Consider the following 26215-nt stretch of genomic DNA (forward strand, 5'->3'; position numbering starts at 1 on the left):
ACGTGCTTTTTCACAACCATGTATAGGTTATTGCAGATTATATCATATATTTTATTTGAAAAAGTATGAACTTGGACTCTTCAAGCATTGGCAGATTCTGGGATCCCTGGGTGGTGCAGTGGTTTAGCGCCTGCCTTTGGCCCAGGGCGCGATCCTGGAGACCTGGGATTGAATCCCACGTCGGGCTCCCAGTGCATGGAGCCTGCTTCTCCATCTATGTCTCTACCTCTCCCTCTCTCTCTCTCTCTCTCTCTCTCTCTCTCTGTGACTATCATAAATAAATTTAAAAAAAAATTTTTTAAAAAAGCATTGGCAGATTCTGTTTTCATCTGGTAACATTCTTATTTTTTTTAAAGATTTATTTATTTGAGAAAGAGAGAGAGAGAGAGAATCCCAAACCTATTCTCACTGAACTCGACAAAGGGCTTAATACCAGGACTCTGAGATCATGACCTGAGGCAGACGCTTAACCCATTGAGCCACCCAAGCACCTCAAATTCTTTTCATTTTTTTTTTTAAACATTGCTGGAGGATGCGATCTCTACAGTTTCCTAAATGACTTACAACTAGTAGTGTACTATTGCTCTCTTTCTCCATGGCACACTATTTTTTTTTAAAGATTTTATTTATTTATTCATGAGATACACACAAAGAGGCAGAGACATAGAGGGAGAAGCAGGCTCCCTGCGGGGAGCCTGATGTGGGACTCCATCCCAGGACCTCAGGATCACGCCCTGAGCCAAAGGCAGACACTCAACCGCTGAGCCACACAGGCATCCCACACTTTTGATTTTTTTAGTTTTGTTTTTGTTCTTATTGTAACTTTAAAAATATCCCAAGCTAAGATTCCCAATTTTTAAAAGGAACACTAGGGAAATACAGAATTGTATATCTCAAAGAAATCAATATGTACCTCTGTTACATACTGGTAGCAGCATAAGACTGTCTTACTGGGGAAAAAAAAATACCCCTTAAATCCTATAGATTTGTTTCCTATAAACTTTGAGGACAGCACAGATGGTACTGCTGCACAGTTGGGAATGTGGGACATTAAGTATTCTTGCCTAACTATATAAACCCTGGAAGGTCTTCCCTTCCTATGTTTATACAAGTCTTAGTTTTAATTCATAAGAGAAACCAGCTCAGTGAAATATACCTCCGTCACTCAAACTCTCATTATAAATTGTACCATAGCATTCAGCTGTCAGAAGCTTTTAAATTATAAACTGAAGAATAATCTTAACTATTAGGCTTAAAGATTATGTCAATAGTCATTTCCTGTGCATATGAATGTTACTGAAGAAACTTGTGCATTCCTGCCTTCTCAGAACAAGAAGTATGTCCATGGGGAGCTCTGGAGGTAGACTTAAATCACTTGTCTCCATTTTTATGGTCAATATGAGGTCTAAATAAGAATTGATCTTAAACATTCTTATTTTCTAGTAAGTTCTGAAATGGCTCAATTTAAAAATCTTTAATGTGTGCTATTATAAAGCATCTTAATGCTTTACATAGATGCATATATAATATGGATCAGTATTTTTTTAATTAAGTTGTTTTTTTTTTTTTTAAAGCCCTGTGCCTGTGTTTCTCCTTCGTGTGCAGCACATCTGTGCCTCTTGTTGATTGTAAGCCTCTATACTGGAGTCCTCTTGAAACATAGGCTATAACCAAGTGGAAAAAGTGGTGTCCAATGGCAGAAACAGGAGAGTCAAGAGAAGAAAGAAAGTGGGAAGTGGGAGGCTATTTCCAAATCCTCCTTTTGGAGAGAGAAGGCCAGTTCTACCATGGAGCCAATCAGACTTAAGAGTGTGTTCTGGGATGTACAGGAGAGACTGCCTTCAAATATATATATATATATATATTTTTTTAAGATTTTATTTATTAGAGCACAAACGGGGGTGACTTGAGAGGGAGGGGACAAAGGGGAGAGAGAAGCAGACTCCCTACTGAGCAGAGAGCCCAACCCCAAAGGCAGGTGCTTAACCAACTGAGCCACCCAGGTGCCCCGAGAGATTATATATTTTTAAATATTAAACTGATTTAGTAGGGTACAGGCTCCCCTAGTCAGTGAATTAAGGACCTCTGGTTAAGGGGAGACTCCTAGAATGAAGTCATTGCATACCTTTGAAGTCACAAAACTGACTCAGAATCCCTAGTAAGATAATAGACCTAAAGTTCAAACTTTATTAAAAGAGAAAATAAATTCAAAATTCAAAAAGTTGCCTTCTGTGTATAACAGGCAAGATAGGAGGTCTATAAATAGAGTTTTACTCTAAGTGGTAATAGCGGGGAGAGACAGGCCAGGGGGCAGACAGGGAGAAAGGCCCCAGTGCAGACATAACTCCACGATGTCATCCACTGTGGGTAGAGTGAGGAAATGCGGGGCAGCAAAGATACGGAGATACACTTCTCTAGGCAAAGCCTGGGGGGCTGCAGACCCCTGAAGAAGCCCTGGATTCCACCTGGAGCGACATCCATGCAAAAGGCGATGAGAGGCAGCGGCTGAGCAAGGATCTGGAGAGCAGCTGGCACGCGGCAGGCAGTTGCAGAAGCCAGGAGGCCAGGAATCAGGGAGACAGCAGAATAGGGTGGGTGGGGGGCCTCAGAACTGAAGGTTGCAGGCAGGACTCAGAGCCCCAGTAGTAATACCAGCATGACACCAAGGTAGCAGGCACACCATTTCAGCTGGGTCTATACCCAAGGATATAAAGGCATGGGAGCTGCAGTTTCTCCCTCCACTTCCTTTGGATATATAACTTCTCCTTGAAGCTAACCAGGGACTGAAAGGAAAGGGCAGGTACGAAGTCCATGGAGAGGAGAAAACAGCCTCGAGAGAATCTCAGCTTTTATTTAACTGCATATTTAACTGCCTGTTTGGCGGATATTTTTCCCCTTTAAGGGTAGAGATTCCAGAACAAGATGAAGTTGGATGCAGGACATAAAACTACATTATTTTCTTCACATTCAAGTCCTGGTGTGGACATTTTAACCCACTTATGTCATTTATTGTTTTATTTTTTTAAAGAATTTATTTATTTGTTTGAGAGAGAGAGAGAGAGCACAAGCAGGTGCAGTAGCAGAGGGAGAGGGAGAAGCAGGTTCCCCACTGAGCTGGGAGCCTGACTACCGGGAATTGATCCCAGGACCCCAGGATCATGACCTGAGCCAAACGCACTTAACCAACTGAGCCACCCACGCACCCCCCACTTATGCCACTTAGATTAACTATCTGCATCGACAATTTTTTTAAAGATTTTATTTATTTATTCATGAGAGACAGAGAAAGAAGCAGAGACACAGGCAGAGGGAGAAGCAGCTCCTTGCAGGGAGCCCGATATGGGACTTGATCCTGGGTCTCCAGGATCATGCCCTGGACTGAAGGCGGTGCTAAACCGCTGAGCCACCCGGGCTGCCCTGCATTGACGATTTACAACATAATTGTTCAGTTGTGTGGTTTTTTGACCTTAGAGTTTAGAACACACCTCAGTGAATGGCTGTGATGACACTGAGGACATTCATGGGACCTCTGCAAATGGATTAGGGAATTCAGAGTGTGAGAAGCTTGCCCAGGGATGCCCAGCTAGTCAATGGCAGACCCAGAATTCAGACTTGCAGCTCTGAGAGTCTGATTCTTACCTGCTCTAGGCTGCCTGCCCTGTTACTTCCCTGGATAGTCAGACATTCCAGTGTCCTACCCCCAGTCCTGGTGGAAAAACATCCTTCTTTGCTTCAGGTCTCTCACTGTGATATGCATTTATCTTAGTGTTTGCCCTCAACAAATTTCTCTTTCCTTTTCCTCCTGTTTCCCTCAGCCCATAAAGCTAATAGAAATAATAGCTGAAAAAAAATGCATGTAGACAGCAGAAAAGTCAGGAATTCTTCTCTGGCTGCTTAGTTCAATTGGATGGAGGGTTAAAAATAGCAAGGTGAAGTGTGACACACATACAACAAAAATCCACACAAACCAAAAAGCCATAAAGGAAAAGATGGGTAACTTTGACTATATAAAAATAAATTCATAAAACGAAAGAAAAAATCAAAGAAGACAAAAAGGCTAAAAGCAAACCTGGGGTAAGGGGGAACAGGGAAGGAGGCCACAACATGTGAGATAGTCACAGTAGTAACTTCCTTTATACAAAATCAGCTCTCAGAAATTAAAAAAACCAGCAGCTCGGTAGAAAATTCTGCAAGTGGGGGGCACCTGGGTGGCTCAGCAGGTTAAGCATCTGCTTTGGCTCAGGTCATGATCCCCAGGTCCTGGAATGGAGCTTGTGTAGGGCTCCTTGCTCAGCAGGGATCCTGCTTCTCCCACTCCCTCTGCCCCTCCCCCTGGTTTGCTCTCTCTCTGTCAAATAAATAGATAATTTTTTTTTAATTCTGCAAAAGGTATAAGAAGTTCATAGAAGACAGCCAATATCTATGATGAAAAGACACAAACCCACATGATATTAAGAAATACAAATTTAAAAAGCAATAAAATAACATTTCACCTATCAGAATAATACAAACTATCCAGTTGTAAGACAAATTACTCTTACTCTACCACTTCCTATTTTACTTTCCATTATAGAACACTACACACACACACACACACACACACACACACAGCTATTCCGTGCTTCAGTGCCTTTATTTACAAATCATCAGTTGGTCCACAAATATTTTTTCATTATTTTTTATTGAAGTATAATTAACTACCGTGTTATATTAGTTTCAAGCTTACAATATAGTGATTCAACAATTCTGTACATTTCTCAGTGCTCATCATAACTGTACTCTTAATCCTCTTTATTTCACCCATTCCCCACTCTCCTCCCCTCTGGCAATCACCAGTTGTCTGAATTTAAGTCTGTTTTTTTTTGTTTGTCTCTTTTTCTTCATTTGGTCATTTGTTTTGTTTCTTAAATGCCACATATGACTGAAATCATATGGTAATTGTCATTCTGTATGATTGATTTCACTTAGCATTATACCCTGTGAGATTGCAAATGGCAAGATTTCTTTCTTTTTTATGGATGAGTAATATTCCATTGTAAATATATACTACATCTTTATTCATCTGTGGATGGACACTTTGCTTTGCTTCCATATTGTGGCTATTATAAATAATCCTGCAATAAACAGAAGGGTGCATGTTTTTGGATTAGTGTTTCCATTTTCTTTGGATAAATACAAAGTGGTGAAATTAATGGATCATATGGTACTATGTTTAATTTTTTGAGGAACCTCTATACTGTTTTCCACAGTGGCTGCACCAATTTGCATTCCCTCTAACACTGTGGGAGAGTTCCTTTTTCTCCACATCCTCACCAACACTTGTTTCTTGCATTTTAGGTTCTATCCATTCTCACCAGTGTAAGATATCTCATTGTGGTTTTGATTTGCATTTCCCTGGTGATTAGTCATGTTGAGTATTTTTTCATGTGTCTATTGACCTTTTATTTGTCTTATTTGGAAAAATGCCTCTTCACATCTTCTGCCCATTTTTTAATACTGTACTATAACAATATAATACTATGTTATTATTGTGCTTCTTTGTTTTCAATGCTACAGCACATACTGTTTATTGCTTACTGTATCAGTTAGGAATTGTATTCAGCTATTAATATAAAAGACCCAACTTTACAGACTTAAATAATTTAGGACTTTATTCTCTCATGTAAGAGAAATCCATAGGTAGGCAGTCCAAGACTGGTAAGATAGCTTCATAAAGTTATCAGAGTCCAAGGCTCCTACTTATTTCTTACTGCCCAGAACTTGGGCACAAGGTCACCCCAGGTGTAAGGAAGGTATATTAGTCTGGGTTTTGTTGAGGTGTCTGCTCCCAATAGCTTAAAAAGAAAGATGCAGAATGCCTGGGTGGCTCAGTCAGTTAAGTGTCTGACTCTTGATTTCAGCTGGGGTCCTGAGATCTAGCCCTGCATCTGGCTTCCTAATGGGGAGCTTAAGATTCTCTTGCCCTCTTCCTCTGCTCCTCCCCCCATGGAGGGGGGAGTACACTCTCTCTCTGAAAAATAAACATAAAAAGATAATGAAAGAATGGGGTCCCTGGTCAGTTAAGTGTCCAAATCTTGGTTTTGACTCAGGTCATGATCTCAGGGTCATGGGATCAAGTGCCATCTGGCTCAGTGGGGAGTCTGCTTGGGATTCTCTCTCCCTCCCTCTCTGCCTCTCCTCCTGCTTGTGTTCTCACTAGCTCTGTCTCTCAAATAAATTAAAAAATAAAATCTTTTAACGAAAATAGAAGCTTGTTATAGAGCATTAGTGACTTAGAGAATCATTGAGATGAAACAAACTCAGGCTTAATTTATAGGAAGAATTTCCAAAGTCATTCCACAGAACTGGGCTGCCAAGGCAGCTGATACTTCTGCAATGATCTGGACTCTGCCTGCCAAATGAGAAGCTACTCCACAGTGGCTGATTCTAGAAGCACACTGCCTTTGCTGCAAATATGTCAGCAAACTAGACGGCTCCTGGCCTGCTTTTCTCATTACATAACTTCATTTAGAATTCAGGTTTTGCACCAATGTATTTGATTGGCAGGACCCAATTCACATCCAGAATCCTAGCTGCAAGAGAGTCTTGGAATATGTAATGCTTAGCTTTTGGCCTCTGCAGTACAGAAACACAGATTAGGGCACCTGGGTGGCTCAGTGGTTGAGCGTCTCCCTTTGGCTCTGATCCTGGGGTCCTGGGATCGAACTCCCCACAGGAAGCCTGCTTCTCCCTCAGTCTATATCTCTGCCTCCACCTCTGTGTCTTTCATGAATAGATAAATAAAATCTTAAAAAAAAAAAAAAAAAAAAAAAAAAGAAACACAGATTAAAGGAGGCTGGAATAGCTATCGAGTGAGGCAGTCTCTAGCATCTACTACAGGAGGCAGGGGAAACAGGCAAACAGATTGGCTTAACTCTAAAACTAGGCCAAACACAAAATCAGTCTCATTATCAGAGAAGAGGGCTGGGATGGCTACAGAGGCAGCAACAAGAGTGTCTGCTGTGGATACCGGATCCAGTCTTAAGAAATCAAGAAAGACTTTCCTGAGAAGGCAAGAAAGAGGGGTGCCTGGGTGGCTCAGTCAGTTAAGAGTTTAACTCTTATACTAAAAAAAAAAAAAAAAAAAAAAAAAGTCTAACTCTTGATCTCACCTCATGTCTTGATCTCGAGTTCATGAACTCAAGCCCTACAATGGACTCCACTTAAATAAGAAAAGAAAAGAGAAGGCAAAGAGGGATAAGAAGATTATTCCAAGCACAGGGAAAAGCAAAAATATGCTGCTTTGAAAGAAGGAGCATGGTGAAGGGGGATGAATACTTTACATATATTATTTCATTTTATCCTCATAAAAATCATAGAAATGAGTCCTGTATCATTCCCAATTTTCAGATCAAGGAGGGCCTTTCAAGGCCCATTAAATAATTTGGATTTCAAGGCAGCCAGAACTTCTGCATAGGAATGCAGAGGTGTTGGGTGTCAGGGAGCTGCTGATAAGCACAGAGAAAAATTCACACTTCCAAACAGCATAAAACATCATAAATACAATGATAAAGACTGGAAAAGTTACTTGCAATGCATGTAACTGTTAATCAACAAAAGATTAGTATCTAGAATATATAAAGAAATTCCATAAATCAATTTTATTTTTTTCTTAAAGATTTTTTAAAATGTATTCATTAGAGACAGAGAGAGAGAGAGAAACAGGCAGAGGGAGAAGCAGGCTCCATGCAGGGAGCCTGACATGGGACTCGATCCTGGGTCTCCAGGATCACACCCTGGGCAGAAGGCAGCATTAAACCGCTGAGCCACCAGAGCTGCCCCCATAAATCAATTTTAAAAATTACTAATACTCCAATATACAACTGGGTGAAGGCTAGGACTTACAGAAGTGAAAAAACCCAAATGGTTAAAAACATACAAAACATTTTTAAGGAAAAAATATATATGTAAAGTTATCTTTTCAAACCTCGTGGTAAATGCAAATTAAAATAACAATAAATACCATTTGACATTTATCAGATTGGCAAAAATGTTTAAATGTCTAAATTCTGAAGCAAGTTTTGAGAGGGATGTGATACAACCACTTAGAAAACAACTTGACTATATAAGTATGAAGAGGCATTCCTCCTTCAATCTTTCAATCCAGCAGTTTAGCTTCTTGGGAATGGTGTTCTGTGAGAACCAACTGTTAGTTATTCAACTATTCAGGTCATATATAAACCAATTGATAAATGGTTAGCATCTCGAAATCAGTCATGATGAGAATATTTACCATAGAAATCTGTAACCCTAACAAATCAGGGTTTGGGTGTTTTGTTTTGTTTTTAGGTCTTGTTTATCAGAATACCACTGTACATAGAGAAACTTTCATGCAGAGATGCCTGGGTGGCTCAGCAGTTGAGCGGCTGCCTTCGGCTCAGGGTATGATCCCGGGATCCTGGGATCAAGTCCCACATCCAGCAACCTGTGAGGCGTCTGCTTTTCCCTCTGCCTGTGTCTCATAAATAAATAAATAAAATCTTTGAAAAGAAAAAAGAAAAAAAAAGAAACTTTCATGCAGATGCACAGAACACTGTGGAAGAAACATTCAGAAGATTCTGTGCCATGTTTAATTTTATGGAGTATTAATTTCAGGACATCATTTGCATTAGATCATCACTAAGGTACGAATAACAACATAATTTAGCCTTAGTTTGAGTTTTTCAATTACTTCCACATTCTCAACTCTCTGTGTAATCGTTCTTAAATAATTCTTTTAAACAGTAAGACAAGTGTATTATTTCACAAAACAAGAAGCCTGAACTGGAGTGGCTCTCTGGCTGGTTGATTTGGTGACTATCCCATGTCTTTAAGTTGCTTGCTTGCTTTCTTTGCCTGTCTACTTTGCTATTTCCAGTAAGCTCCCCTCATTTAAGAAGATGGCTACAGCGATGCCAAGAATTCTTTCACAGATGATATCTAGGGGAAGAAGAGCTATTTCTTCCCATTTGTGTCTTTTCATCAAAGAAGAAAACTTTCCCTGAAGTCTCCTAGCAGACTTCCCCTCCAGTCCCATTGGCAGGCTTGAATAATTTTAATAACATTCCATTATACTTAGAATTTGTCAAAGGATTTAAGTAGTTGTTTGCAAGGCTCACTCTTAACATAAAAGTTAAATCTTGCACCAGAAAAGGAAAGCCCTAGTGTCTCACATTGACAATTAAAGCCACTCATTATTTTAGATCCGGGCAGAAATCATAAGTAATTTAGGTAATTTTCACCAAAATTATCTCAGTAAAGTTCATGTACTTCAAGTGTTTAAGAATCAACTTTCATTCAGATCAGTGCCCTATTTTCTGACAATTTAATGTATTTTTCACAGATTTGGAACTTTAACCTTGACGAGAGGTATAAATGCTATGATTATGTTAATGTCAATATTATGTTTAAAAATAATCTTGCCTGAAGTAAAAGGATCTTATATATAAAAGTCATGCATTTATGACTAGGGTCATTTACATTTCTCTTGCATTAACTCTATTTTGACATGCTTACTACTGAGCAAAGGAGAGCACAAACATGAGGTTATTATAGCCAACTTCCTTCCAGTTCCAACCTTCATTTTCTGCTGCAAACATCTAGAGGAACTAGGAGGTTCTCCAAATCATTCACTAATATGAAAAAGGACTGAAGGGCAAATGTATTAATTTACTAATGAGATTTACATGTGTAAAGTACAGACGATAGATTCTGACAGTTTAAGAGAAAATAATATCCTACATGCCCTGAATCCACACATAGGTCCATCAGCAAAATGTAAATTTTCCAAGGTAATCCTGGTTATACTGTCAAAGAGTGGCTCTTTTTTAAAAAGTTGCTTTTGATAAACTGCTATATCAGATTTAAACCATAAAGCTTTTCCCTTGAAATGGTTTTAGTTGTAGCTGCAAACTAGCAACATTAACTTGGTTCAGCAGCTTGGCAGACCAGCGACCCCCAGGGATGTGCTCATTGCTGGAGAATGCCAAGCACCTTTTATAATTCAGGTCAAGGGTGAAGGAAGGAGTGATAATGAGCCTAAAGGACAAATTTTAGAAATGGCCTATTTTTACAGTTGTTTGAAGAAAAAAATGTTACTATTTTAATAATTATTATTAAATTTTAATTATAAAATTGCATATGCATGGTGAAAACCCAAACGGTAGAGAATGGTATACAATAAAAAATTAAAATACCACTTTCTCCACAAACCTCAAGTTTCACTCCCTAGAGGCATGCATTATTAGCAGTTGCTTTTATATACACCATTTTATTTATTCATTCATCTATCAATGGATATTTGGTAGTTTCTACCTTTTGGTTATTATGAATAATGCTGCTATGAACTTTGGTGTACAAGTATTTAAGTCTCTGTTTTCAATTTTTTTGGGTATATACCCTGAAGTGGAACTGCTGGATCACAGGGTAATTCTATGTTTACCTTTTTGAGGAACTGTCATACTGTTTTCCCCAGTGGCTGCACTATTTTACATTCTCACTGGCAATGATCCAAGGGTTCTAATTTCTCCATATCCTTACCAATATTTGTTATTTTGTTGCTGTTTTGAAAATAACCACTCTAATAGGTGTGAAGTGTATTTCATTGCAGCTTTGATTTGCATTTCCCTCATAGGTAGTTATTTGAGCAGCTTTTTCATGTGGTTATTGGCCACTCGTATATCTTCTTTGGAGAAATGTCTCCTAAGACATTTGTCCATTTTTGCAGAGTTGTTTGGCTTTTTCATTGCTGAGTTTAGTCATATCCTTTGTCCATTTTTGCAGAGTTGTTTGGCTTTTTCATTGCCGAGTTTAGTAGGAGTTCTCCATATATCTTGGATATTAATCCCTTATCAGATCTACGCTTTGCAAATATTTTCTTCCTTTCTGTGGGTATCTTTTCACTCTCTTGACAGTGCCTTTTAATCACAAATTTTTTTTTATTTCAGTCAAATCCAATTTATCTATTTTTCCTTTTGTTGCCTGTGTTTTTGGTGTCAAATCCAAGAAATTATTCCTAAATCCAAAGTGATGAAACTATTGCCCTGTTTTCTTCTAAGAGTTCTATAGTTTTAGTTCTTATATTTAGGTTTTTGCTCTAGCTTGAGTTGATTTTTGTATGTAGTGTAGGGTAAGGGGCCAACTTCATTCTTTCGCATGTAGATATCATTTTCTCAGGACCATTTGTTGAAAAGATTATTGTTTCCCCATTGGATGGTCTTAGCACCCTTGTCAAAAATCAGTTGACTATATATGCAAGTGGATAATTTTTAAGCAAAATGGGAAGTTGTTCATATTATTTGCTCATATTCATATTAATATTCATTCATGTTATTATTATTATTAGTGTGGAGCCCAACATGGAGCTTCAGTTCACAACTCTGAGATCAAAACCTCAACTAAAATCAGAAGTCAGAGGCTTAACCAGTTGCACCACCCAGGCGCCCCAAGTTATTTGCACTAATCAAGGTCATCCGGCAACCCTGAGTCTCTACATTGACTTTAAGAGCAAAGTTTAAAGGAGTAAATATTAAGTCATTTCCTATCAAGAAATGACTTAAATGAAGTTTCCATTAGAGAGAAAGAAGAAATACAAAAGCTTCAATAGAAAAAGAGAGAGAAGAAAATCAAAGATCAAAAGTAAGGTCTAGGTTCATTACCTGCCTCCACTCTCAGCGCTGGAGATGGTGAAGTAGGAAGATATATGAGTGTTAGTTTGGAGGTGAGGTCTGACTGAGGTAGAGACATGAATTTGGGCAATATCAGTATGTGCTTTTATCAAAAGAATTGGGAATGGATACTAGGCAGCCAAAAATTAATAAATAAACAGTGTAAAGAGACTGGAACATGTTTATATGCTGCTGGAATGGGCCATTGGGTAAGGGAGAGATAGATAATGCAGAAGAGAGAGGATACTTGAGGGCACGTCTTGGAGCAGGGAAGAAGGGTCAGAACCAAGAGCCTTTAACAGGAGGAATACTTTGGGCAGTAACAGGACAGAAGAAGAAAGTGGGGGGATCCCTGGGTGGCGCAGCGGTTTGGCGCCTGCCTTTGGGCCAGGGCGCGATCCTGGAGACCTGGGATCAAATCCCACATCGGGCTCCCGGTGCATGGAGCCTGCTTCTCCCTCTGCCTATGTCTCTGCCTCTCTCTCTCTCTCTCTGTGACTATCATAAATAAATAAAAATTAAAAAAAATTAAAAAAAAAAAAAAGAAAGTGGGTACTGATGCACAGAGGGGTGCAAGCTGGATGGTGGTTTCCTATCTGGTGGCTTGTCTTTGTTCGATGGAGAAAAAAAGCATATTCCAGTTATCAATTTACTGTCTTTCGTCTCTAGATCTACCCCCACATAACCTGCTCTATGATAATGAACTTGGGCCATAAAAACATTTCTCTTTTGCCAGGCACATAATGTTAAGGTTTGTCAGTAAAGGGTATTGAAGGGAGATTGCAGGAGGAGCTGCTCCTCTTGTTTCTGGTTTGCTCCTCTCAACAGGTTCCTACAGCACACTGTGGCTGGCAGCACGTAGCACCTTCCTGTGAGTGGCCTCCGTCAGCAATCCAGAGGGCAGAACTTAGCCACAAGTCTGGAGTGGCCTCCTCCAAATCTGTTCCTTACTAGGTTCTGCCTCAGGTCAGAGAGGGTGGCAGCTCTGATATGTTATTTCCATATTCTTTAAAATTTTCTTTTTCTCTTAACAGATAATCTTTTATTATGTTAATTATTTTTTTAAAAAATTATTTATTTATTTATTCATTTAGAGTGACCTCTACGCTGAACATGGGCTCAAACTCATGACCCTGAGATCAAGAGTTGCATACTCCTCCTACTGAGCCAGCCAGGCACCCCTACAGTTAAATCTTTATATTACATTTTCTTGTTTAGTATTCACCCCAAAGATACAGTTGTAGTGAAATGATGGGACACTCACACCCCAATGTTATACCAGCAATGTCCACAATAGCCAAACTGTGGAAAGAGCCAAGATGTCCTTCAACAGATGAATGGATAAAGAAGATGTGATATATATGACTCAGTCATCAGAAAGGATTAATACCTACAATCTATATCGACACAGATGGAACTGGAGGGTATTATGCTGAGTGAAAAAGGCAATCAGAGAAAGACAACCATCATATGGTTTCACTCACATGTAGAATATAAGAAATAGTGAAAAGGAGCATAAGGGAAGGAGGGGAAACTGAATGGGGAACAATTACAGAGGAAGACAAACCATAAGAGACTCCTAACTCTGGGAAACAAACTGAGAGTTACTGGAGGGGAGGTGGGTGGGGGGATGGGGTAACTGGGTAACGGGCACTTGAGGAGGGCACTTGATGGGATGAACACTTGATGGGTGTTATATGTTGGCAAATTGCATTTAAATTAAAAAAAAAACCTTTTTTTCTGTTTAAATTACTTTGTATTCTCTTAAAGCTAGTAAGTTATAAGCTATGATGTGGGGGAGACAAGAGAGGGGGTTTGGGGAGAAATGGGCTGAAATAGTCTGGAAAAGGGGGTAAATAAATTTGAGAGACAAAAATAGAATTTCCATCCTATTGTTTGGTTGTTTTGTAATTCATTTTACAAGTCTCCAGATATTTAGGTTGTTTAAAACACACACCTACACAGATACACACACAGACACAATGTGGATGTGGATGGATACTCTTCTTTGCCTATGCTTTTGGAGATTTCTTTTCTTTACTTTCTTTTCCTTTCCTTTTCTTTCTTTCTATTTATTTTTGACTGCTGAGACTGCTGACTCCTTGAAAAGACCACCCAAATAACCTGTTGGTAGAACAAAGTCAAATTCATTGCTTATCACAAAATCTTCTAAGGAGGGAAGGATAAGGGAAGTAACGGAGACTATTGCCTTGACAGTGTTGATAGCATTTTAGAAAGGGAAGAGCAGGGCAGCCCCGGTGGCTCAGTGGTTTAGCGTGGCCTTCACCCTAGGGCTGGATCCTGGAGACCCCGGATCGAGTCCCATGCATGGAGCCTGCTTCCTTCTCTGCCTCTCTCTCCCTCTCTGTCTGTCATAAATAAATAAAATATTTAAAAAAAAAAAAAGAAAGGGAAGGGCAATGGCAGGATATTTATGAGGTTTTTGAGACTCTCGATTAGGAGGAGTCTTTTCTTTCTTTTTTTCTTTTCTTTTCTTTTTTTTTAAGATTATTTGAAACAGAGAGAGCGCAACTAGCTGGAGGAGCAGAGGGAGAGAATCTCCAGCAGGCTCCCTGCGGAGCATGGTGCCTAATGCAAGGCTCAGTCTCAAAACCATGAGATCATAACCTGAGCCAAAATCAAGAGTCAGATGCTCAACCGACTGAGCCACTCAGGTGCCCCAGGATGAGTCTTTCAATGTTGAGGGGCCTTATTGGGTTTGGGCAAAATTCATGACATAATCTGTATGGACATAGCTCTGAATCTTGGATAGAAACAGTCATTTGATGAACCTGGTGGCGTGACCTGTGTCCTGAGAAGGACATATTTATTTTCAAGAGGAATAACTGAATTGGTCTATGGTTGGGGGAGGGGAAGGACTTTCCAGAAGTTTGAGTTATGTAAAGTTTCTTAAACATAACAGCTAAAGCCAAATCCATATGAGAAAAAAATTAATAAATTGTTTTTCATCAAATGGAAACTTCTATTTGAATGACACTATTAATGAAAAGACAAGTTTAGAGACTGGGAGAAAATACTTGAAAATGATATCAAATAGCAAATAAACATTTAAAAAGATACTTAATATTCTTCAGGGAAAGGCAAATTAAAAGCATGATGAAATATCAGTACACACCTATTTGAATGTCTAAAGTAAGAGGACTGATCATACCAACTGTTACGAAGAATGTGAAACAACTAGGGGGCACCCAGATGGTTCAGTGGTTGAGCACCTGCCTTCAGCTCAGGGGTGATCCTGGGGTCCCAGCATCGGGGTCCCCGCAGGGAGTCTGCTTCTCCCTCTGCCTGTGTCTCTGCCTCTCTCTGTGTGTCTCTCTAAATAAATAAATAAAATCTTAAAAAAAAAAAATTTATATAAAGAGAAATCCTTTGGTAAAGCGAGTATAACCACAATTGTTTTTGCAAGGTTTAGAGTTATACACCATGTTTCTTTGAGGCAAATATATTTTATATGAATTTCTTAGACTTTCAGTTTTTGAAGGAAGGATGTGTCTTTTACTGATTCAAGTTAATTACATGCTTTCATGTATATTCTTTCTGGCAACAGGGTCATCCACCTGTCTCGAAAGCCTATAGCTTTGCAGCCAAGACTCAGTATATAAAATGACTGAGAGAAACAAGAGAAAGAAAAAAAAAAAAACAAAAAACACGCAAAACACAAATATCAATAGCAAAGGTTAGAACAGGCTCCTGAACAGAGACCCGGGCCCCAGCGCTCAGCCCGGCTCCGCCGCTAGGGCCCCGCCCCTCGCAGAGGCGGGGCAAAGGCCCGGAAGGGGCGGGGCCCGGAGCGCCAACCGCCCGCCGGAAGGAGCTGGGCTTTCTTTTGCGCGCGGCCGGCGATGGCGGAGGGTCCTCGAGGCACCGTCGCCGAGCGGGCCCGGCGGCAGCGTCTGCGGGCCAGTCGCTGGGCTCTTCGAGGTGGGAGTCCTCGCGGTCTTAGTTCCCCCCGTTCCTGCCGGGAGCCCGACTCAGTGCCTCGGGCTTGCTGCCCTGGGGCGTCCGGGGCCTCCGCCGCGTGGCGCGAGGTGGTCTCTGGAGGCCGCGGTCTCCTTGTCCGCCGCCCTCAGTCGACGCGGCCCCACCTAACTTCCCGGTGCTTGGCTCGGCCGCATTTTCTGAGTAACCCGACGGGAGTCTTACTCCTCCCCGTAGTAGACTCCGCTTTCAGCTGTTCTAAGCTCAAAGATTCATCGGGGGCCCTCGGGTTCGGGTGGTTCCGAGGCGGCGGAGGGTGCGGCGGGTGCGCGCGGCGCTTCTGCGGAGCCCCCCGGTTTCCCAGCCAAGCCTGGTGCGGCCTGGACGGCTTAGGGTCTCCTGCGGGGGTGAGCACTTGCCCTCGCGAAGGAGCATCTTCTACAAGGGGGAAGGGACTGTCTCTGGGGTAAGACCAGCTTTGCGGAATGAACTGTGTTTTCGGATTGGCTTTAAAACCGTTGACAGCAGTAACAATTCTGGTAGGAATTAGCATTTGTGAGTCTTCTTGGTAAATACGCCCTAAAGACGTGGTGTTGAAACCGGAGAACGGAGTGTCCGGCTGCCCCGCCCCAGGCCGAAGGCCTGCCCCGCCCGTAGGTGTTTGCCTTCTCTGGATGTGTTTCGGGACATAATTGGGACATAATACAGAAGAAACTGGTCAACAGCTGGGAGACTGGAAAACCGTTGCCAATTCCACAGGTTATTAATGAATACTTCATTGATGAGACTGGGTGTAAGCCTGTGGTTTTTTTGTTGTCTCCCCCAAATATGTTACTGTCCTCTGGGCAGTTGTGATGGCCAAAAGTAGTTTATATTTGGTATTAGTCATCTTAATTTTGAGGCTTAAGGGACTTGAGTCCTATTTTTATTGGTAAAAATATTGGTAATACAGGTAATTCCTGCAGCATAATAAATAGAGCCCACCAAGCCATGTAAGAACTGTGATTTTTTTATAATATGACGGCATCTCCTTTCTTCCCTATCCCGTTGTCCTGCCTTCCATCCTGGGTGCCTGTCATCTGGGCATTTGTATCCAGTCACTTGTCTCAGGGGCTGATCCTGGAGACCCGGGATCTGAGTCCCACATCGGGCTCCTTGTGAGGAGCCTGCTTCTCCCTCTGCCTGTGTCTCATGAAGAGATGAATAAAATCTTAAACAAACAAACATGTGTCCCTAAACATTCTTGTAGGCTTTACACAAATGGGATTATGCATTGAATCTCATTACACTGAACTCTTCCCTTTGGAATTATTCATAACTAATAGTTTGTGTTCCTAATATTGATTATGTGAAATTATTTCCAGACTTGAAAATGATAAATTGTTTTGCAAGGTCCAACATTTGATGTGTCTTCATAAATCATCTCCAGTAGCTGTCTGGTTCAATGCTTTATCCTCCTGGGGTGCTGTGGGATATGATCTGTGGCCCTGGCGGTTCCCTTTGCACTACCTAAGTGTGCTTTCAGGCAACCTGGGATTTAATTCTACAAAACTGTCCAATAATGATGCCAACATAATGTATCTGCTTTAAAGCTGTATTAGATTTGCCATTGTGATGCTTTAGTTGGAAGTCTGCACACTTGTTTCTATATGTGTAACCTTTAACCTGACTCATCTCCTTGTCAAGCTCTGAGACAGAAAAGCAATGGTTAGGTACTCATTAGGACCATCATGTCTTAAAATCGATACTGCCAAGGTAAAGAACATTGTATACACCGTTTTTTCTGTCCATGCTAATAAGCCCATTTCCAGCTTGGAAGGATCATTTATGGAATTATTAGGGCCTAAACAGTCAAAAGTACTAATAGAAATTTAAATTTGGGTTTATCTGTTTTGACTACCCCAAAAAAGTAGAATTAAGCAGAAAGTACTTTGTTCCTTAAAAAATGTGTTAACAGAAAATTGTTCCAGTATATGGCCTCGGTTTTAGTAGTTTTTATTAAAAAGTTATTCTGGGAGTCAGGAAGGTCACAAATATGTTTATGGTTTCTGACAAGAAGGGGAAAACATCTTACTGGATCGTTCTTACATGTAAGATGCCAAACAAGCAGATTCAAGTACAAATGAGCACTCAAAATATTTTAATTTCCCTGTGCAACAGAGCCTGTGACGTGAAGATGAATGAAGGTTGTCCTGTTTTCCAGAAACCACTTAGAGGATGGCCGTGATAAAACACTAGGAGCGTAACTGCATGTAATGAGGTACCAAAAGTTCATGTTAATTGTGCTTTTTTAAATGTATTTGTGGTACTGTTATGAAGAGCAGTACCAAAAATGTTTAATACATTTTTTACATAGGTTAAAAACTGGCACAATGATGACTTAAATTATTTTTTGCCGTTTACCCAGCTGAGGGTTTCTTTGAAGAAATAATTTTAAGACTGAGATGCCAGTAGCCTATAATATTTATGTGAACTACTCAAGTATGATACAATTTTTTATTAAAATGAGTGGGATCCCTGGGTGGCCCAGCGGTTTAGCGCCTGCCTTTGGCCCAGGGCGCAATCCTGGAGACCGGGGATCGAATCCCACATCGGGCTCCTGGTGCATGGAGCCTGCCTCTCTCTCTCTCTGTGACTATCATAAATAAATAAATTAAAAAAAATTTTTTTTAATGAGTGAAATGTTCTTTTCAGCATATAGGTAGCTGCAGATGAATATTCTCATCCATAACTTTTGTGATTGAAATTCTTCGTTGCTTCAAGTAAGTAATTAAAATTTGTCACGCAATCACAGCTACTAATAATTCAAAAGGATCTGAACAAAGGGCTAGGGCCATTTCCTGTTAATGTTGCCTGTGTGTATCAGGAGTAAGAGTTCATTTGATTTTGACTATGGAATGATTTTCACTATTGGTTTCTGATTTTTTTTTTCCTAGAGGCATGCAATTGGAAGGAAAAATGAAGAATTGGTCAAGAAGAGATGAATCGAAACATGTTGAAAATTAATATTTTATTTAACATTGATCACCTCACAATAAGTTATAGAAAAATACATGTTTGAATACTTATAATTGCTAGGCAATAAAGTATTAATCTTTAAAATATATCAAATGTTTAAACAGTTCGATTCTTATAATTACTAGTCAGACTGTTTTTAACATACTTTAAGGATAGTATGTTCTTGTCAATAACTAGCTCATTTGTGGAATGACAACCTTTGAGGGGGCAGTCAGCTGGGGAAACAGTCCAGTACCTCCACTTCTCCTGCCTTTTCTTGCCTTAGGGGATTTCAGCAAACTAGATAACCATGGACACCTCCCCTTAAGAACCTGCTACTATACCTAAAAACGAGTATTTAGAATCTCCTAACCACCTTAATGAATTATCCCTTACAAGTAAAGATTATACCTGTGACCTACAGAGTTTAAGATTAAATCTTATTTTATTCTTTGTTTTTACCTTTGAATAAAAAAAGTAATCCTGAGGTGCCTGGGTGGTACGGTTGATTGGGTATCCAACTCTTGGTTTCTGCTTGGGTTGTGAGATCAAGCCCCGTGTCAGGCTCTGCCCTGAGTGTGGAGTCAACTTAGGTTTCTCTGCTCCCCCCTCCCTTGTTCTCTCTCTCATGAATAAATGTTAATGAAAAAAAATTAAAAACATTAATTGCTCTGGAAAAAAATAATCCTGATGCCAGTACAAGTATGTTACATTAAGGAAAATAGTGACTGGACAGTCTAGTCTGTCCAGGACTTGAGGATTTACAATAATTCTAAAACTGAATTCCTAACTGAAGACTTAGGTAAATCTTACTTTTCAACCCTATTGAGTCACAATATATAAAATTACTTGCTTTTATCCAGGTTATAATTTCAGTATTACAAGTCAAACAGTACAAAACCTGTATAGCAACAAAAAGCCACAAGATAAGGTTTTAACTAGAATTACAGAACTGTAATATATAAATTGTTTTTTAAAAACTAGCTTTACTTTCTTAAAATGGAATATAGGTTTCTGGGACTAGTGAATAATCACTACTGAATGACTTGTCAAAGGTCTGTAGAGAGACCTGTCCATCTGTATGGTTAAGTTCCCTGAGATAACAGTTTCTAAAGAATCAGGGTTATTTATTTTAGAATTTCTATTAAGCCTTTGAAAAATTAAAAGGATTTGTGGATTTTACAACTTAAGTATATTTTCCTCACCATTCAGAGTAGAACTCTTCCCTCCGAAAACAGACTGGATTTGCAAATTGGTTTCTTTGCCTTTGGTAACTTTCTTATAACCAGTTAGGTTTAAAAAGCCAATTCTTGCTCCTTGATTTGACTTAAATTATCATTTAACTTGGCTTATAAAATATGGGAAATACCAAGCTTTCCCTGACTTCATAATTAGGGCTTCCAAAACTATAATAGACGTAATGATATGTAATAAAATATGAAACATCCTTCAGTTTGAGGCTTCTGTTTATATAAATTGCTGTTATTTACTCCATTTGTCAGGTTCTCAGGTGCAAGAAAAATGGTTTAAAATAACTTAATTTGAAAAAAAATAACTTATTTGTAGGTAAATATTCTCATTTAAAGTATTATTGCCATCTTGTGACAAATAGAGGGAATTACATAAAAGTGACCCATTTTTTACATTGCTTAATTTCTAAATTCATATTGAGACTATCTTTCATACATTTAAGATAGCATTCTAATGCATTACTGTACATAGTAGTACCTGAAGCATTACTTCAAAGTCCCTTTTCACTGCTTAAATATGAAGAAAATATTGTCCTCCGATTGCTTATTCATCACTAGTGAAAATAGCTGTCCCAGGTCCATATGTGGCAATAAACTGCTGGAGCTGCTGTTGGCATTGAGTCAAATAGATATCCCTCTGCTCTAAATACTCTTCATTATACAATTCAAATGGAAATACTGCACTTGGAGCAACACAAAATACAGTGGCCCCTAAGTAAAGAAGGAAACAAGTGTAAAGAAGTCCTTGAAGTGCTAAATGTGAAACCATGTTTTCAACTAAAGTTTTAAAATTAGGTTCTGGGGATGCCTGGGTTGCTCAGCGGTTTAGCGCCTGCCTTTGGCTCAGGACATGATCCTGGAGTCCAAGGATCAAGTCCCACAGTGGGCTCCTTGCATGGACCCTGCTGCCTCTGCCTCTGCCTCTGTCTCATGAATAAATAAAATCTTTTAAAAATTAAAGAATTAAAAAAAATTTAAAGAATTAGGTTCTGGTCTATTTAGTAGAATATTTCCATAATCATTTAAAGCTGACTCGAGGGCAGCCCAGGTGGCTCAGCAGTTTAGCGCCGCCTTCAGCCCAGGGCATGATCCTGGAGACCCTGTATCGAGTCCCGCGTCAGGCTCTCTGCATGGAGCCTGCTTCTCCCTCTGCCTCTCTCTCCTCTCTGTGTATTCTCATGAATAAATAAATAAAATCTTTAATAAAAAAAATAAAGCTGACTTGATTTTGAGACTCCTGAAAGTTTCAGTACGTGCACAAGCTTAAAAGTGCCAAGAAGTATGATGATCACATTTTAAAGTTTAGGAACTAGTGGGACACCTAGGTGGTTCAGCAGTTGAGTGTATGCCTTTGGCCCAGGACGTGATCCTAGAGTCCTGAGATCAAGTCCCACATTGGGCTCCCTGCATGGAGCCTGCTTCTCCCTCTGCCTCTCTGTCTCTCATGAATAAATAAATAAAGTCTTTAAAAAAACAAAGTTTAGGAACTACAGAAATCTGTTATCTGTTGACCTAGTCATTACATTTTGAACCTGAATAATGACGTGAGGAGGTGGAAGAAGTAGGGGAGAGAAGGTATCAGAAGGTAGGGAAACTTTTGATAAAGATTAAGTGGATGATTGAGGATAAAGACATCATTGTATGTTTCTCTATTTAAAACCATTGAAATAAAGTAAGACATAAGCCTATGGACTAGAAAAAGCCTGGAAATGACCCCTCAAATACATGGTTAAATGATCTTTGATACAGGTGCCAAGACCAATGGGGAAACAAAGACCAGTTTGCAAGTGTACTGGGAAAAGAATATCCGTACGAAAAAGAATGAAGTTGTTCCCGTACCTTATAGACCTAAACATAACTAAAACAAGATTGAGGAAATACTTCATGACATTGGATGTGGCAGTGATTTCTAGAATATTACAAGCATAGGGATCCCTGCGTGGCGCAGCGGTTTAGCGCCTGCCTTTGGCCCAGGGCGCGATCCTGGAGACCCGGGATCGAATCCCGCGTCGGGCTCCCTGCATGGAGCCTGCTTCTCCCTCTGCCTGTGTCTCTGCCTCTCTCTCTCTCTCTGTGACTATCATGAATAAATAAATAAAATCTTTGAAAAAAAAAAAAGAATATTACAAGCATAGGCAACAAGAATAAACAGGTAATTTAGACCACGTCAAAATAAAAAACTGGTGCATCGAATGCTACAATTAACACAGTAAAAGGCAACCCATAGAATGGGAGAAAATAATTGGAAATCATATTTGATAGGGGGTCTACAACTCAACAAGAAAACCCAATTCAAAAATGAGCAAAAGAGAACATTCTTCCAAAGAAGATATACAAGTAGCCAATAAGCACATAAAAAGATGGTCAATATCACTAATCATTAGGAAAATGCTGTGAGATACTGCCTCACACCCATAAAGATGGCTACTACCAAAAAAAAAAAAAAGCAAATGTTGGCAAGGTTGTAAAGAAAATTGGTGTGCTTGTGTACTGTTGGCGGGAATATAAAGTGGTACAACCCCTATAGAAAACAGTATGGTGGTTTATCCAAAAAATTACTATATGACCCAGCAATTTCATTTATGGGTATATACCCAAAAGAACTGAAAGCAAGGTTTCAAAGAGCTAAGTGTATACTCATGTTAATAGCATTATTCATCATAGGCAAATGTGGAAACAACCTAAGGTCCATTGTTGGATGAATGGATAAACAAAATGTGTGTGCATGTGTGTGTGTATACATACATACACAGAATAGAACATTCAATCTTGAACAAGAAAGAAATTCTAATGCATGCTACAACATGGATAAGCCTTGAGGACATACAAAATGAAGTAAGCAGGACAAAATAGGACAAACACATGATTCTACTTATATGAAGTACAAAGGGAAGTCAATTTTATCAAAATAGAACAGTGGTTGCCAGGGCCTGGGGAAAGTCGAGATTGGGGAGTTACGGTTTAATGGGTACAGAGTTCAGTTTGGGAAAATGAAAAGGTTATAGAGATGGATGGAGGCAACAATGCAAATGGACCACTGAACTGTACACTTGAAAATGGTTAAGATAGTAAATGTTATGTGTATTTTACCACAATTTAAAAGAAAAAAAACCTTTGGCTATTACTGTGGGAGTAAACTCCTGTTTCATTGTTGATTCACTGAATGACTACTGTGACTGGCCAGGCGTACAGCTGCTAGCCAAGCAGACAGTGCCTCTCTTTTAGAGCTGTCTGTCGTCAGTAAACATTTATATAGCCTCAGACTTCTGTGACTGCACCCTTTACTACTCTCTTTAGCTTACCTGAATCTTTGCTGTCCCTTGAGAACACTGCTTTCTTCCCTTTGGCGTTCTCAAATGAAGTTGCTTTTTCTCAAAACACCCCTCATACCTTAGTATCACAAGACAGAGACAGTGCCTAACTTGCTGCCCCTTTGCTGCTACCAAACCATTCTCACCCCTGCTTTCCTCTTCATAAAAATCTTTCCCCTAGGGACGGCTGGGTGGCTCAGTGGTTGAACATCTGCCTTTGGCTCAGGGTGTGATCCTGGAGTTGGGGGATTGAGTCCCACACTGGGCTCCCTGCACGGAGCCTGCTCCTCCCTCAGCCTATGTCTCTGCCTCTCTCTCTGTGTCTGTCATGAATAAATAAAATCATTTTTAAAAAAAATGATTAAAACTCTTTAAAAAAATCTTTCCTAAATAAATAAATAAATAAATAAATAAATAAATAAATAAATAAATCTTTCCTCTAATGCCCAGTGCCACTTGGGCTTTATTACCCTTTGCCTTCCTTCCATGGTAAAGTCAACAACCAATTGTTAGCACATGGCTCACAATCTTCCTCTCTTCCCTAATACTTGCCATTCAGTGATTTCCATGTGAATTACCCATTTAATTCCAGACCTCTCTGTCTTGACCTTTTCCCTTTTACCTCCACTATGCATAGAAAGGTCATAGGAAACTGAAATCACCAAAAACTTATTTCAAAGCCATGAGTTCAAATGTCCCCCTTCCCTACACTACCTCTTATACTTCTAGTTTCTTGGACTCTCTGAAACCTCCAATTGGCTTCCTTCAATTCACTTCCCTCTTTTAACCTATTTAAGATTCTTTCCCAAGCCGGTCCCTCAACTCCCTTGTCCTTTGCCTGTCACACTCCCCTATCAAAACCTGAACTCTGCATGAACCCAACTATTTACTTTATGTCTGCACTCTGGGCTGTTAGGCAGAGAATCACCTAATTGGCATTTCTTGGTTTCACTTTAAATGAATCACAAAAACCTCAGATGGTAGGCACTTGCACTGCCAGAAGACCCTGCTGGGTTTGTCTAGCACAAGTGTTCTTCTGTCCCCTACAATGCAACTATTATATTCCATTCTTCTCAAGCGTTTTAGCTGGTGACCTCGTGTAGAGTCTATGACCAAATCTATAGACCTGATTCTATGTCCATTTGTCTTCTGTCTTATAAAATGAACTTTTTTTTTTTAAGATTTTATGTATTTATTCATGAGACATACACAGAGAGAGGCAGAGACAAAGGCAGAGCGAGAAGCAGGCTCCCTGCAAGGAGCCAGATGTGGGACTCGATCCTGGATCCTGGATCCCAGATCCCGGATCCTGGGACCACGCCCTGAGCCGAAGACAGATGCTCAACCACTGACCCACTCAGGCATCCCATGAAGTGACTTTTCTACTAGAGACCAATATCTTTCACATGTACTCTGGATTTCATCCTCTCATTTTTTTAGTATCTGTAGTATCATTAGTTTACTCTCTATTGCACATCATAAGACCTATTGTCTTTAAGAAAATCTTTTCTTGGACCACACATCCTTCTCTACCCATTGTTTTTCCTCATCTTTATAGTCAAACATCTCAAAGTTGTCTGTGTGCTATTTCCATATCCTCACTTCTTATCCCACCCAAATACCAACCCTTTGAAGTAGCACTGATGATGGCCACCTATATCCTTTAGATTGCCAAATCTAATCATTTATAACTACACTTGATTTTCTTTCCACATTTTAGCTCCTACTTCTCAGTCTTTTTTAGTTTCTCTTCCTCCTCAACTCCATTTCTAAATGTGGAAATTCTTCAAGGGCAGTCCTGAAGCGTTTTGAAAAAAAACCTTTTTTTGAAGATTTATTTATTTTCATGAGAGAGAAAAAAATGGAACACTTCATGAATTTGACTATCATCCTTGCGCAGGGACCATGCTAATCTTCTCTGTATCGTTCCAACTTTAGTATATGTGCTGCTAAAGTGAGCACCTGAAGTTCTTTGTATAAAGTCTTTCTCTAGGGGATTTCTGAGAATTTCATCCATTCCACAGTGATGAGTACCATCTCTCTGCTGATGATTCCCAAATTAAATTTCTTTTTTTAAAGATTTATTTATTTATTTTTTATTATTATTATTTTTAAATTTTATTTATTTATTCATGAGAGACAGAGAGAGAGAGAGGCAGAGACACAGGCAGAGGGAGAAGCAGGCTCCATGGACGGAGCCCAACATGGGACTCAATCCCAGGTCTCCAGGATCATGCCCTGGGCTGAAGGCGGCGCCAAACCGCTGAGCCACTGGGGCTGCCCTATTTATTTATTTATTCATGAGAGAGAGAGAGAGAGAGGCAGAGACACAGAAGGAGGGAGAAGCAGGCTCCATGCAGGGAGCCCGACGCAGGACTCAATCCCGGGACCAATTCCAGGACTCCAGGATCATGCCCCGGGCCAAAGGCAGGCACCAAACCACTGAGCCACCCAGGGATTCCGCCCCCCAAATTAAATTTCTAAATTAGAACTCTCATCTAAACTCCAGATTCTTCTCTCTATTGGTATCTCTGTAGGATCCCTCAAACTTAAATCCATAATTTGGTTTATCACCCAACCCTTTTTTTTTCCTAGTCTTGGTAAATAGTTCCATGACCCACTTAATTGCTCAAGGTAGAAACTTGGAAGTTTTCCTTAATTCTTCCCTTTGCCCTCTGTCCCAGCACAACCTATTGGTTTTTGCATCCAAGAAAAATGTACTTGAGTAGGAATCAATTTCCTGCTATTTTTTTCCCTTTTTCCTTTTTTTTTTTTTCAATTTCCTACTATGTTTAAAGTAACACTTAAGGATCTCTTAACATTGATTTTTTGCTTAAGACTTACAAATCAGGAACACATGGGTGGCTCAGTCGGTTAAGTATCTGCTTTCAGCTCAGGTCATGATCTCAGGGTTCTGGGATTGAGTCCTGCACTGGGCTACCTGCTTGGTGGGGAGTCTACTCCCTCTCCCTCTGCCTGCCCACTCCCCCCTGCCACTTGTGCTTGCTCTCTCTCTCACTCTCTGTCTCTCCCT

At 40.0% G+C, this 26215-nt stretch overlaps 1 protein-coding gene, 1 long non-coding RNA gene and 2 other non-coding genes across 11 annotated transcripts in view; 2 read left to right on the forward strand and 2 right to left on the reverse strand.

Moving 5' to 3' along the window:
- Positions 1-15486: 15486 nt before the first annotated feature.
- Positions 15487-18734, forward strand: LOC140620310 (uncharacterized). The gene is made up of 4 exons (XR_012020093.1): positions 15487-15626; positions 17784-17883; positions 18318-18385; positions 18560-18734. It is a non-coding gene; the product is annotated as an uncharacterized lncRNA (long non-coding RNA).
- Positions 17987-18075, forward strand: LOC140620479 (small nucleolar RNA SNORD87). Its single transcript, XR_012020262.1, has one exon. It is a non-coding gene; the product is annotated as a small nucleolar RNA SNORD87 (small nucleolar RNA).
- The window catches only part of MCMDC2 (minichromosome maintenance domain containing 2), a 38151-nt gene continuing 30554 nt past the window's right edge, over positions 18619-26215 (reverse strand). For 7 of the 8 annotated variants that reach the window (XM_072804384.1, XM_072804388.1, XM_072804390.1 and 4 more), the window contains one exon: positions 18619-20581. In XM_072804384.1, the coding sequence (XP_072660485.1) occupies positions 20415-20581 (167 nt within the window). In that variant the 3' untranslated portion in view covers positions 18619-20414. The remainder of the gene's footprint in view (positions 20582-26215) is intronic. The other variant, XR_012020092.1, reaches the window with a different exon arrangement.
- On the reverse strand, positions 25037-25143 carry LOC140620454 (U6 spliceosomal RNA). The gene has a single exon (XR_012020239.1). It is a non-coding gene; the product is annotated as a U6 spliceosomal RNA (small nuclear RNA).

The sequence above is a fragment of the Canis lupus genome, chromosome 28 (assembly GCF_048164855.1).
Source record: "Canis lupus baileyi chromosome 28, mCanLup2.hap1, whole genome shotgun sequence".
In the NCBI taxonomy this organism is placed as follows: Eukaryota; Metazoa; Chordata; class Mammalia; order Carnivora; family Canidae; genus Canis; species Canis lupus.